The following is a 14,237-nucleotide window of genomic DNA, read 5'->3' as shown; positions in this document are numbered from 1 at the left end:
GGAGTCGGGGGGCGCCGGGGGCGGCTCCCCCGGGGCTCCCCCCGGCAGAGGGCCGGGACCTCGTCCAAAGCGGGCCCCCCCCCAGGGAAAGCTGAGCTTTACGAGGGACGGAGGAAGGGCTGGGGTCACGCCGCTGGCTGAGTTACACCCGCGTCACAGAGATCAGCCACGGCTTTGTCCTGCTACACCCGGGGCTTCGTCCTCCTTGGTTTCCCAAGGTGGAGGTCTGGATTTGGGGTTTCTTTTGGGCTCCAGGCCTGGAAGCACTACCCTGAATGAGGGCCTGGCTTGACCAAAAGCTCGATGGACAGCCGGCGCAGTTAAACAGGAGCAAACTCCTGCGTGAACACCCTCGGTCCCGGCTAACTTGGACCAAGCAAGAGCAGCTTTTAGCTAACCCGAATGAGACTGGCTGGGGTGGGTGTTTTTCCTGGTCCAACTCATCCAGTGCTATTATTCTGCACATTGATGAGACCTCCGTTGAACCAGGAAACTTTCCAGCAGGCTGAGGTCTAGCTACGCATAGGACGTACGTGTGTGAGATACATACGCTGCATGGCTGCGAGGTGTGGGGAGATGGAGCGAAGCCTGGCCGGGCTCCTTATCTCGTAATACCAGCCCAGGCCCAGCTCAGCAGAGAGGGAGGCAATGGCAATGGCAATGAGTGGCTGCGAGGCCTCGTCTTGCTAGATAAATGTTGCCTGGGGGTAGTTGCATTGCGTTAAAGCCATATCAATGTGCTGGGTGTGTAGCTGGATGAATTTAAGCCGCATCGATGCAAGGGTGCCGTCCACAGGAGTACGTGTGTCGCCCCAGGCGTGGCAGGACGGTAGCCAGAACAACCTTGCGCGGGTCCGTCTCAGCTGGTGCATTTGTGCAGCGGGAGCAAACCCCTGAGACGGTGTCACCGACATCCCCTGGGCTCCTTTATGCTCCAGTCCATTTATACGGTGCCTCTGGGTTCAGCGCAGACTAGATCCGTCTCTCACAGGTGCATACATCAATGCACCTGTCCATCTCGGGTGTGGGTAGGGGTTGCAACATTATTTGTGTGCAACACCCCGCGCGGTGTCAGCGGCATGTTGGTAATGAGGAAATAGCTCGAGCTCCCAGTTTTATTGGCCTTGTTTTGTGCGCCGGACAAGCAGTAGGGGTAGAGAGCAGGTTCCTCCATTTGCTCGCACCTTGTTGGTGCGGTTGAAATAATGCATGCCCTTGGCAATGAAGCCTTCTCATACCCACCGGAGCAGGGCGGGGAGGAGACAGAGCCAGATGGGAATGCAGCAAAACCCTGGGAGATGCCTGGGTGTAGGACTGCAGCGGGTCCCGCGCCTGTGGGCACTGGGCTCGGGGTGACAGCCTTCTGCAAGGGCATCAAAGACCCAGCCACGGTGGATGCAGATGCCTGTACGCATCTCCAGATCATGGCCTGATGCTTATTCCTCCATCCAAGACCTGACCCCGCGATTCCCCACCTGAGTGCCACAGCACTCTGGGGTGCTGTGACGTCCCTTTAAGGGTGCCGTGCAATACTAGCACTGGTCGGCGTGCAAGCACCTCTCCACGTGATTCACAAGGTCCACCCAGAGGTTTCCAGCAGGACTTTGGGCTGTCGAAACCACCCTGCCCCGCGCTGGGCCCTCCAAGTTCTTCGCAACACAAGAATTGCTCTCCTATTTTCCCGTAGTCAAAGAATGAGTGGGAGCAAAAAGCTGGGATTTTCCAAGTGGGGTTTGGAGTCTAACAAGGGGAAGCTTGAGTCTAAATTGGTTTGGGCCCATGAGGTCTATGGTTTGGACAGGGATTGGGCTGATCCTGGGACTACATGACCTCTGGAGCCCCCTTCCAGCCCTGCACCTCCATGACTTGACCTTTTATCCTCGGCCATGTGGCCAGGGTGGGCGCCATGTCCACTCCACCTAGTCCCAAAGGCTTGGCGTGCATCCCCCACCAGCGACTGGGACCCCTGACCGCCCGGAAGTGGAGTCCTTCCCTGGGCGAGCGTTGACCGGCTGCTGCCTGGAGCATAGTCTGTGGAGCAGCCGTTCCTCCAGGTGCCCTGTCACGGAGGAGCCAACGGAGAAGGGGCTCGGCTGTGCCAGGGGCTGTACGAGCATCGAATGAGCACTCCCACCCCAAGGAACAAGGCAAGACGGATGCAGGGCGGTGGGGGGACCATCTGATGGCTGTGAATGTCATGGTCAGGGATCCTGGTTTTCTCTGATTTAAAACCGTCCCCAATTTTTGGTAAAAAAAAAAAAAAAGGAACCCCAACATTTTTCCATGATTAAAATGAAACACAACAATACACACACACACACACACACACACATACATACACACACACACACACACACGTGTGTGTGTGTGTGTGTATATATGTAGTGGCGTTAAGCACAGAAAAATGTGGATTTGGGGTTACTTTTTTTCAACCGAAAATTGGGGATTGTTTTAAATTGGAAAAAACCCGGATCCCTGACTCATGTTAGTGCCATGATTCCTCTTGTTTCATCTCCCCCTTTTCATGGGGTTGTGTTAGCCAGGGCACGGCTAGCTAGCAAGCAAGACAGCATCCTACGAAGCAGCGCTGGGATGATTATACAGAATTGTCCCATATTTATTTAACCTGTAGCACCGGTGCGGCCTGTAATGGAGAGGATCTCAGGAATGAGAGCGCAGACTTAACTATCAGATACGCAGCAGGGTTGCTGCGCTGGCGTGAAGGCTGCTCCAGGTCTGGGAGAGGAGCATTTTTAAATGCACACTAAACCCCACGCTGTCAGCACGGAAGCGAGAGACTTAAAGGAGTGTCGCTATTCAATCCAGTCTCGGGTAAAAGTGCACATGTAAAATACCCCGTCGCTATGTATTTATCGTCCCTTAACTGGTCACTTCCATGCTATCAGCTGCCACGGTAGCTTTTTCTGTGGGAATTGCTTTGCTTTTAAAAACTATAGGCTTTAAAGCAGGGATTAGTGGTTCCCTGAGGTTTCTAGTTTCTCTTGGCTTACTTTTCTCCGTGGGCCGCTGCTTTCGTAATGCCCCTTATCCAGCAGAGGTGTGGAGATGTCTCTCTTGTTTTAGCTAGGACCTGGAGCCTGCCTTTCCTTTTTTTTGCCTGCTCTTGTTTACTTTCAATAAACTTTGCAAAGTGCCGGGTAGTCCGGCCGGGATTGCTTTAACTGCAAGCCGAGATTGTCATGTAGTCGCGCGCCACCGGAGCTGGGACTTTATGCAAAATGTCAACTCTCCCACAAGTTATAATAAAATCCTGAGAGCGGCAATCCTGCAGCGGAGCTTGGGTTGCCTCTTCGTGGTCGTTGTAAACTGGCATCCACGTTGCTCCCCCCGCTGACGCCTCGTGTCCATTCACTCGAATATTAAAAGAGCAAATATTTGGCAACCTTGGCCATAGCTAGGGATCTACTCAATTCACGATTTCGTGGAAACCGCGAAACCTGGGCTTGTCCACGTAATCAAGGCAGACAAGACCGTGGCCACCCTTGCCCCTCCTCCACCAATCAGCGCTGAGGGGTGGGGCCAGCAGAGCACACCTGGGAAAAAGCCACAAAATTTGCCTTTTTGTGCTGTGGGCAGCCCGCAAAAACAGCGAAGTCTCGCCACAATTTAAGTAGGTCCCTCGCTATATCTGACAGGAGCTGATCTCCCCCCAGGAGATTACCAGACACGAGCAGCGACGGGACTTTGTCGCGGTCTTTTCTGTTTCCTCCAGCCAAAAGGCGGCTTGATATTAAATCCTCAGGTTTTGTGTGTGTGTGTGTATTGAATGCATATTGAATTAAATATTGACTATATATTGAATTACAAAGGGATAAACGACATTTATTTATAAACTGCTCTCTCCTGCTTCACGTGCTGGACAGAGGCTTTGTAAAATCTCGTTCTAGCCCATGTGCTAGAAAAAAACCAGCTTGTAAGGACGACCAAGTAGTCCCGAAAGCAGTGACTCTCAGCTGGGTGCCACGAGATCTTTTTAAGAGTGCCACGCAATATTAGCCTGGGTTTATGTGTGCAAACATCTACACAGGATTCCCAAGATAAACCCAGAGTTTTCCAGCATGAATCCAGAGTGTCAAAACCATCTGCCCCGCTGTGGCTATTCTGAGATCTTTGCGGCACAGGCTTTGCTCCAGGCATTTTCTGTAATAATAATACAAAAGAGTGACATTAGTTCTAGACAAGTTACAAAGGGGTGACTTGAATTGGTCTAAAGGCTTAAAGATTAGAAGGCAAAGCAAACTTACCCTAAATTATTGCTTTTTTTTTTTTAGTCTCATGACTAAAGCCAAATGTACAATTATGGGTGCCTGACTCATGAGTTTGCAGTGGTGTTGATGTAGCTGTGATGGTCCAGGGGTGTGAGAGAAGCCAGGTCCAGGATTCAGGATTGGAAATGCTATTAAAAAAAAAAAAGCACTGCTTGAAGCGCAAAATCTTGCTGTCCAACACATACTTAGGCCCATCAGAAGACCCATCCCTCATCCTTATCACAGAATCACAGACAGCGAGGGCTGGCAGGGACCTCAGGGGGTCACGTCTAGTCCAACCCCTGCTCCGAGCAGGGCCAGCCCCAGCTACATCATCCCAGCCAAGGCTTTGTCTAGACAGGTGTTTAAGACCCGGGTAGACCAAGCCCTGGCTGGGATGATCTAGTTGGGGCTGGTCCTGGTTGGAGCAGGGGGTCGGACTAGATGCAACCTCCTGAGGTCCCTTCAACCCTCATTGTCCATGACTCCACGATAAGAGTTGTGGGGCGGGGGACCGTCTTCTGGTGGAGCGCTAGGTGCACGGTTGGAAGTGATAAGAGACAAGCTTTGTCTTCCTTTTTGGATAGTCAGTATTTGCGATCCTCAAAACTGAATGCATAAAACACCCCCCCGCCCAAAACAAAATCACAGCCTCGCCTCCCAGATTGTTTCTCAAACTTCAAAATATTTTGTCTGGGTCCTAGACCAAGTCTCAGGTGCCCTGCAATAATCCCCCTGTGATTCGTGGTAGAGAAGGACTGTTGCTAGAGCGGAGGGTGAAAGCCCAGTTGCCATCTCCACTCCGGAGCTGCTGCTAAGCGAGGACATGTGCAGGGCTGGGAATTGAACCTTTGTATTTCCTCTTCCAAACTACCGGCGTTGGAAGACCCCTGTGTCAGCACTGCTGATCTGACGGCTTTCCGTACATCAGCGAGCCAACTGCTCACGTGTGCTATAGTAACCTCTGCTGTTACTACGTTTGCTAATAACTTGTTCACAGCCAGTTTTCCTCAATTATATCTGGCATGTGAGTTTCCACAGAGATTTCCAAGAAAAACCCGACAGGATCCTGACAAGCTACTTTGGGATGGGAGGATCCTGCATTAACAATGAGGACCGTTATAGAAATGCTCTGTAGCTCCAAGTGACTTGGATGAATTGTCTTGTTTTCTTGTTTTCTGGTCTAATCGACTCTTGCTACGCAAGACTTTGGAAGGAGCGGATAAAAATTGGGCTAGTACTGAGACTGGGCCCCACCCTGCACTTCTGTTTTCCCAGTGAAAGAGTGATGGAGAGGCAGGCTGGGACACTGTGCAGATGCTACGGGCATGTCTACACATGCATTTTGGCACAGCTAAATTCAATGTGCATTAGCTTAGTGTGCATGAAGACGTCTACACATGCACGTGTTAAAGCTCATTAACACCGTGTGTGCGGAGTGACATGGGACTAAAGTTACTTCCAAGTCAGTCCATTCACAGTGTTCACGGGCCATAATGAATCTACACATGCGTTACTGCTCTTTGGCTATTTGCATCTCAAATTTGCTACCTGCTTTTGCAGGTATCAAATTGAGGTGTGAATAGCCTAAAATCACCATTTTAAGACTCTTTAAGGGTGTGCACATGTAGACACATGCCCTTAATGCACCTTAATCAGGCTAAAGTGCCTTAAATTGGCATGTGTAGATGCGCCCTGTGATGCCTTAAGCTACTGAAATTGAGGTCACGGATCCCGCTCCACAAGTTGCTCTTCAGTTGGTCACTTGTGATTCTTCATGAAAAAGTGCTACCAGGGTATTTATTTGCACGGGCTGTAATAGAGTCTGTCTGTGCAGCAAACAGGAATCACACAACACTTGCCTTCTTCGCTCTCTCTCTCTTTCTGTTGGTCAGTCCTCCACTGTGTCTTATTAATTAGAGCATGTTTACCGAGCAGTTTATCTGGGGTGTTACGTGTGCACATTGGTACGGCTCTCTGGTTATCAAGGAAGCAAGGTAGATTTGCATGTTATCAGTTAATCAAAGCAGATGCATACCTAGCTCTATATCAATGTGGGTCTTTAAATGGCTATAGAGAGCGATACCGATATGGATGTGTAGGTCTATTTATATCTAGCACGGGCTTTTGTGAGCTGAAGCTCACTTCATCAGATGCTGACAAAGGACGTGTAGAAAGCAGAGTATAAGAAGGTGAGAGAAATTTGAATACTCCCACCACTAACTATTATGTCTCTCTGGATACGACCAAGTAGTCAATTGACCCCCGAGCCAGGCAGACCTTGAATGTCCCTGCTCCACGGTGAAGCGAGGCTATGGAGGCCAGAGGCTCAGGGCAGGAGGCGGATGAGGGTGCTGGGCCAGTGGATGGAAAGACAAGGTCCAATCTTGGAAATGAGATGGAAAAGCCATGTGGGGCAAGGTGGATGTAGGGGCTGTAGGGGCCCTGGGTAAGACAGAGAAAATGGCAGTGAGGACAGAGAGGGACAGGAAAGGAGGAGATTTGGGAGAAGGCCAGAAACTTCTTTTTGGGCCAAGATGAAGAGTTGGCAAGACGTCCAGGAGAAGGCGGCAGCAGGCTGAGCGGCAGGGGGGTGAGGCCTGGGGTCTGGTCCACGCTGCAGAGCTTTGCTGACATAGCTACGTCAGGCAGGGGTGCAAACATCGTGCCCCTCCTGGATGCGAAAGGGAGATCTGCAGGGCTTTGGTGCAGGGTGGAAGATGACCCCTCTCTCTGGGAGGATGCAGAGCTCAGTCTGGGCCCCCATGGATGGAGGCAATAGCCACCCTCCCCAGGAGATGTTGGTGCCAGGGGAGGACGGCACAGGTGAAGGCAGGGTGTCCAGAAGGAAGAGATCAGCAGAGAAGGGGCACAGGACATGGGACATGGCTGGGGGCATTAGTGGGTACTCAGGGGGCAAGTTGCCATTGGGATGATCCAGGATGGACCAGGCAGAGAGGGACCAGAAAGCGGTGGGCAAAGATGGTGCATTGGGTGAGTTTATGGGGGGAGGGAAGGAGGAGGATGGCTGGAGGTGGAGGAACAAGGGGGTCCCTGATCAGGGATGCGGAGCATGACACCGGGCTGGTTTGAGCAGAGGAGCGTGAGAGGCCGAGGAGGGAAGTAGGGGTGAAGGGACTGGGCTGAGGGGTCATGAGAGGATAAAGCGGAAAGGGGAGCAGGGGCAACCAGCAAAGCCCAGAAGCTTTATCTCTGCTGCATTTCTATAGTGGGAGATGTAATGGGTGCTGGTTTCCTTTGGTAAAGCTGTGGCTCGTTGCATCGGTTGTGCCAGGGGCAAGGATGCAAGCGCTGTCTGCAAAAGGCGGCTTGGTGCGGGCTTGCCCGGGAACATGCTGTATGCTCTGTCTAGGAAACCCTTTCCAGACCCCTTGGCAAGCTGCACTGCCTGTTTGCAAAGCGCAACGAAAACAGGGACCTTCAAAGGCTCCTGATGTCACCCCCTTGCTCCACACCCGGCCCCCGTCTGAGCGGAGACGCGTCCTGCTACCTCGGCACAGCAGCTCCGCTCAAAATTTCACAAGCCCCTTCTATGTGGGGCGGGATGGGAGAAGCTGGCCTGGACGGGGCCCCGTCTGCAAACAGGAATTGAGCCGCTCTCTGTTTGCTCGGCCCCCGTTTGCACGAGGAGAGGCGTTGAGGCAGGCAGGACAGTTGGGGAGGAGGAAATGGGTGCGGATGTGCAAGTCTGGCCGGATGGCGGGGAGGCAGATCGGCTCGGGGATGCCAAAGCAAAGCATGTAACAGCCACTGAAGCCGGTGCTCAGCACAGAGCGGAGAGCTGGTTCCCTTGCAAACCTCGGGGCCAGCCGCTGATGGGGTGGTGGCATTTGCTGTTCCCCTCACCCGGCGGGTACATAGCACTGGTCAAAAACCGCCCCCCACCAGTGACTTCCCCCACGTTGCTCTGCATCTGGTGAACGGCAGCAGGGCTGGGCTACGGATGCAGCGTCGCGGCTCCTGTCTGTGGTCTTTCGTTTCTGAGAGTTGTCACACGGGAGAAATTAGAGTGACCCTTTGAGAGGGCTATCAAAGGAGGACACCTCGGAGCAGCTAAAGTTCGTGGGGTCTGTGGCAGGAAAAGAGCTTTTGCCTGAAAAGCTCATCCCCCCCCCCCGGTTTCAAACAAGCCAATTTTTATTTGGAGTTCATGTTCTGAACAGGTCTGAAGGCCAGCCCCTGTTTCATTTCGGCTTCGTTTCATGCCAAGTCTTTTGGTTTAGCACCCCATTGTGACATTTTCAATCACAGCCAAATTTGGTGTTTTGCTTCGACAGGAGAGATTGTGACATTTGGCATCGTTCTAGCCTCCCTGCCCCCAAAAGGGCCCCAAACCCCAGAAACAAAACACTTCAAAGGGATCAGAAATGAACACTTAATTTCTGAGATGTATTTTTTTGGCGTAGGAGAACCTTGTTCTTGAAATTGACGGGGGTGCAATTGGCGTCCTTCTTGAAACTGGCATGATTGAAACCGAGGTCCTTGCAATTGACGCCTCGCTGAAAAAGGAAACGGTCGGCTCTGATGAAACTCGAGTTTTCAAGAAGGAAACGTTCTGCATTTCAGTTGCTCTCGCCTGTCCAGATGAATAGGGCTGTCCTTCCCATCTGTCTCGCCATCTCTCCTCTTTCTGTCCGTCTCCGTACACATTTTCTGGCATTTGCACTGAACCAGGATTTCTCCAGTCGTCAGAATAAAAACCTATGCAATGCTAGGCCTATACCATCTAGGATGGCGATGCTGGAAACAGGCTCTACTCCCGTCCAAGCAGTGCTGGGAGCATCTAGCACCACTCAGCCCTGGGCGCATCCCTGGGCAAACTACAAAAATGACCCCAGGACCATTTTTTTTGTGTGGAGAAAGTGGAGTAAGAGCAAGGGAGCGAGACTTGTTTCTTAGGGTTGCTTTGGGGCTGGAATAGACCTACCCAAAGAGAGATTAGGGCTGACCTCTGAGCACTTCCCCCAGCCCGTAGCTTCCTTTCTTTAACTGTATACCTTGTGTCCTTAGGAAGAAGACCATCTACAGAAGCATCTGCCTGTCCTTCGTGCTGGCGATCATGGTGATGGTGCTGCAAAGGGGAATGGCGCCCAGCCAGTTCATGTCGGGCGAGCCGCAGAAGGCGCTCCTTTCCCAGGAGCCAGTGAAAGCTCAGAAGAGAGACAGCATCTTCTCCATCACCAACAACTTCTGGAAGAGCAACAAGGAGATTCCCCCGACGGAGGCGGAGCCAGTCACGGAGGAGCAGGTGAGAACGTGGGATGTCACCACCACCAACTGCACGGCCAACCAAAACTTCACCCAGATAGACTGGTTCAAGGGGCTGGAGCCCAACTTCCGGCAGTTCCTGCTCTACCGGCACTGCCGGTATTTCCCCATGCTGATCAACCACCCAGAGAAATGCAGCGGGGACGTCGACCTGCTCATCGTGGTCAAGTCCATCATCACGCAGCACGACCGGCGGGAAGCCATCCGGAGGACCTGGGGTGAGGAGAAGGAGATAGAGGGGAAGAAGATCAAGACGCTGTTCTTGTTGGGCACGGCCTCCAAGGAGGAGGAGCGGGCCAACTACCAGAAGCTGCTGGATTACGAGAACTTCATCTACGGGGACATCCTGCAGTGGGATTTCCTGGACAGCTTCTTCAACCTCACCCTCAAGGAGGTCCACTTCTTGAAGTGGCTCAACATCTACTGCGACAACGTCCGCTACATCTTCAAGGGGGATGATGACGTTTTTGTCAGCCCCCGCAACATCCTGGAGTTCTTGAAGGACCAGAAGCAGGAAGACCTCTTAGTCGGGGACATCCTGTACAACGCCAGGCCCATCCGGAAGAAAGAGAACAAGTACTACATCCCCAACACCCTCTACAACAAGAGCACCTACCCTCCCTACGTCGGCGGCGGGGGCTTCCTCATGGATGGGCCCCTGGCCAAGAAACTGCACAAGGCCTCCGAGACCTTGGAGCTGTACCCCATCGACGACGTCTTCCTGGGGATGTGCCTGGAAGTCATCAAGGTGAAGCCGATGGGACACGAGGGCTTCAAGACATTCGGCATCGTGAAGAACAAGAACAGCAAGATGAACAAGGAGCCCTGCTTCTTCCGCAGTATGCTGGTGGTTCATAAACTGCTGCCCGTAGAGCTGCTCCAGATGTGGAGCCTTGTCCACAGTAACTTAACTTGCTCCAGAAAACTCAACATCCTTTAGCTCGCCCGCCTCAGGGAGCTGGGGCCAGGCTGCTCGCTGGGCCTGGAAGGGGTGCGGGGCAAGCGCGGAGACTCAGACAAGGCCGACCAGCTCTGCCACCGCCTTGCCTTCCAGAGACAGAGGGACAGAGACCATGGGGAGGGGGCAGGGGAGGTTTTGTAAGGGTGATTTAATGTTAATTTGTACTGTATTGACTTTATTTCATCTCCAGCTGGGTTGGGGGTTGCTGAATAAGTAAAAGGAGAATGAAGGAAAAACCGGACAAAGAAGGAGGGAGGGAGAGGGAAGGGTCTGTATGGGGAGGTCAGCTCCAGCTGCTGCATCGGCCTGCGTCAGGAAGGGAACAAGACCCAGAGCTGGGTGCAGGGCTGAGCTCTGTGGGGTGAGGAGGGAGGAAATCTGGAGTCAACTGACACGTGGTGAAACCCTCCTTCCAAACCGGGTGGGAGTTGCGTGTCCTCCACCTCCCCATGCACTTTGTCGTCTGCTTTGTCTCCACTGTCTTCAGGGTTCCCTGGGCAGCTCAGCCCGCCGGGGCTGACGGTGGTCTCCAGCCCCACTGTTCGGCCTTGGTTTGCTCTCTCCTGACCCGTGCGGCAGTGGTGCGTTGTCCCCAGAAGTGCGGCAGGCCTGCGTGAGGGCCACGCAGCTGGTGCCCGCATGCGTGTCACCGCTGCTGGCTGAGGGTCACCAGAGCCCCATGGGCAGGGGTTGGCAGAAGGGTCTCGATGCAGGAAGGTGGAGGGGTGTAAGGGTCTGGGAAAGCCCAGACACTTCCAGGAAAAAAGCCCGAGTGTTTCCATGCCTGGTCTGAAAAAAATTGGGAATCTGGGGCATTTCCCCAGCCACGGGACCTCTCTAGCCACAAGGAAGTCTGCAGCCTTTGTGGCCAGCTGCACCCAGGAGCAACAATCTGGCCTGGTGCTGTTGACCTCCTTAATGGTGGGGTGGAGGGTGCTGAGCTCCTGACACCCCACGTGGTCCAGTCTTTATGGGGCAGAGCAGTTGCATTGATGACACCGGGGTTTGTGTGGATGCGTGGGCCTCCCCATGCCCACGCATCCACACATCCCTGACCGTGGCCTCAGCTGTCAGGGCCGGGGCAGCCCTGAGATGTGCTGCTGAGCAGGAGCCAGGCAGCTTTCAGTCCCTTGAGCCTTGTTCCTAGCGTCGTATCCAGGCAGCCAGGGCTCCAGGGCGGACCTGAGAGTGCCCATGTGAGGGGCTGGCGTCCGCATTGCTGCAGTGAGTGAATCGCCCCCCACCCCACTCCCTGCTCACACACGCATTGAACATGGGCTGTCATCCATGCACTGGACTGCCCCTGGCACAGTTGGGTAGGCAACCACGCCTGTGCCCTGTCCTGCAGCGATCCGCCTTCAAGGCATGTGCAAAGCTACACACGTGTGCAGAGAGTCGCATGCCCAGATCTGCGGGTGTGTGTGGATGCAGCCGGTGGTGGAAGTTGAGAAGCGTGTTGGCGTGTCCCCCCCGCCCGGCTGCACCATGCGTTGCAGTACACAGAGGCACACACGGCCCCAGGCATGCCCGCAGCTGCACACACGGCCAGAGCAACGACACACGTGCTCGCACTCTCTCCCTGGTGTCAGGCAGTGAAAGGAAAGTATTTTGACTACCTCAAAGGTCCCCCCTGTGCAGCGCCTTTTTATTGGCTCTTGGAAATGTGCCCGTTTCATTTAGTCCCTGTCTGTACGGCCCCAGGTTAGAAAACAAACAAGAAAGGGGGAAAACCAGCCAGCAAGGCCAGCCTGTGCCAGGCGCATCACATACCCTTGGCTCAGATGAGCTGCGACGTTGCAAAGCAGGGCAGAAGCCCCATCCGCCCTCCTCGGGAAGCCTCCGCAATGCAAAGTGCTGGACTTCAGACCGGCAAGGCTCTGCGCCGGGGTATTGCACATGTACAGCTTCGTTACTGTGAACTTCTATTTACGATAATGACTGGGACTTGGCCGGGGCGGCGGGGAGGAGCCGGACGGATGCGCTCCTCCAAGAAACTGCAGTGAACGTTCATGTTGTCTACGCCCGGCCAGGCCTGTCTTGTGCCTCTCACGGCAACTGCAGGGGCCGAGCAGGGAGCAGGGCAGACACTGACGTGTGTGCACGTGGGTGTGTGCGCGTGCGTGTGCACGAGTCTCGTTGTAGAGTCCAGAGGCCACAGCCAGTGCTACTATTTATGAACACACACACACACGCACATGCCATAAATTTGTGTTTGTAATTTATGGGTGCAGTATATATGTATGTATATTTATAGTATATACTGTAGGTGGTGTTATATGCAATGTGTGTGTGTGTGTGTGTGTGTGGACGGACACTAATACCTGTGCACATAAACCTCCTGCTGGTTCTTTTCACCTGGTGAGTGCTGGACAGAGAACGCCGGTAGATTTGATGAATATTTTAGTTTCTCAATAAAGGTTTAAAAAACGAACTCTGAGCAGGTGGATTTCTGTTGGGGGGTGCAAGGAGAGCCAGAGCCAGCGGGTTAAGATTGTGATGTGCCTCCGTGGCTAGCATCGACCCCTGTGTGCGACTCCCATAGAGATGCACCCGAGTGTGCCCCTGACCTCTGTGATTGTAGCTGCCCCTGAGGTCACCAATGTGCTCCATGTAGCCCTGGCCTGGGAGCAGCCCCCTCCCGCGATGCTGCGCTGCCTCTGTCTATGCTGTGCTGGAAGACAGGGCTCCACCGTGGAGCAGGTAACGGGTCCTGAAGGCTGGGCTTGGCACGTGAGCCCTCTTTACACAGGAGCAGTGGTTTAAAACTAGTTGTGCGAAGGCTCAGACTGGCTTTAAAGTGGGGAGGGAGGTGTAAAAATTCCCCAGCCACAGCCCCCAGCAGCACCTGCTGTCGTGTGTGCGGTTGTCAGGTTGTAGTGGGGCCGTACCCCTGCCTTCTTGGGGTGTGTGCAGACCCACCACGCGGGGACAGTGCACCCAGCCCCTCGCTCCCCTGCATACCGTGCCCAGGGGAGGTCAGGGGCAGCGAGCTGCCCCCTGTGCGGACGGGCAGGAGGAGGGCCAGGGCCAGGGCCAGGGCAGGGCACTGGTCATGCTGGCTGGGAGAGATGGATCCCAGGGCAGGGGCCTGGGCTGCCCCTTCTCCCCTTTGCTGCTCACCTCCCAGAGGCAAGCACAGCTGGAGCACAGCTGGAGCACGCAGGGGCCACTGGTTGGCACACCAGTGCCACCTGCCGGAGGGAAGCAGCAAAGCCGGGCAGGAGCTGGCAGAGAGCAGCCGTCGCCCTGGCGAGCTCCCGGGACCCTTGCTGCAGGGTGGCAAGAGCCAGCCTGGCCTCAGCCCTTCACCCAGGCTCAGCGCACCCGGGCTTCCTTCCGCAGCAGGCGCCTGCCGCCCCGGGCCAGACATCACCAGCAGCACGATCATGGGCCCGGTTGGACCCCGACTCAAGGATGTAATAAAATGGGTGGTGGGTGGATTGCTTTCAGCACAGCCAAAGGCAGACGGCCTGAAAATAGTGATTAAGGTCTAGGGTGGGCTGTCCCGTATACGGACGGACGCTAATACCTGTGCACATGAACCTCCCGCTGGGTCTTTTTACCTGGTGAGCGCTGGACAGGGAACGCCGGTAGATTTGATGAATATTTTAGTTTCTCAACAAAGGTTTCCGAAGCAAAAAACACAGCTCATCTTGAGAAACTCTGAGCAGGTGGGTTTCTGCGGGGGGGGGGCGCTGAGGGAGAGCCAGAGCCAGCAG

At 54.2% G+C, this 14,237-nt stretch overlaps 1 protein-coding gene across 1 annotated transcript in view; it reads left to right on the top strand.

Annotated features, from left to right (window-relative positions):
- The window catches only part of B3GNT7 (UDP-GlcNAc:betaGal beta-1,3-N-acetylglucosaminyltransferase 7), an 11,556-nt gene extending 717 nt beyond the window's left edge, over positions 1–10,839 (top strand). Inside the window, exon 2 of the mRNA XM_019532866.1 lies at positions 9,300–10,839. Within this exon, the coding sequence (XP_019388411.1) occupies positions 9,300–10,497 (1,198 nt within the window). The 3' untranslated portion in view covers positions 10,498–10,839. The remainder of the gene's footprint in view (positions 1–9,299) is intronic.
- The last annotated feature ends 3,398 nt before the right edge of the window (positions 10,840–14,237 follow it).

The sequence above is a fragment of the Crocodylus porosus genome, unplaced genomic scaffold (genome assembly GCF_001723895.1).
Source record: "Crocodylus porosus isolate Cpor-Errol unplaced genomic scaffold, CroPor_comp1, whole genome shotgun sequence".
Lineage (NCBI taxonomy): Eukaryota > Metazoa > Chordata > Crocodylia > Crocodylidae > Crocodylus > Crocodylus porosus.
This window is presented reverse-complemented; position numbering and strand designations above follow the sequence as displayed.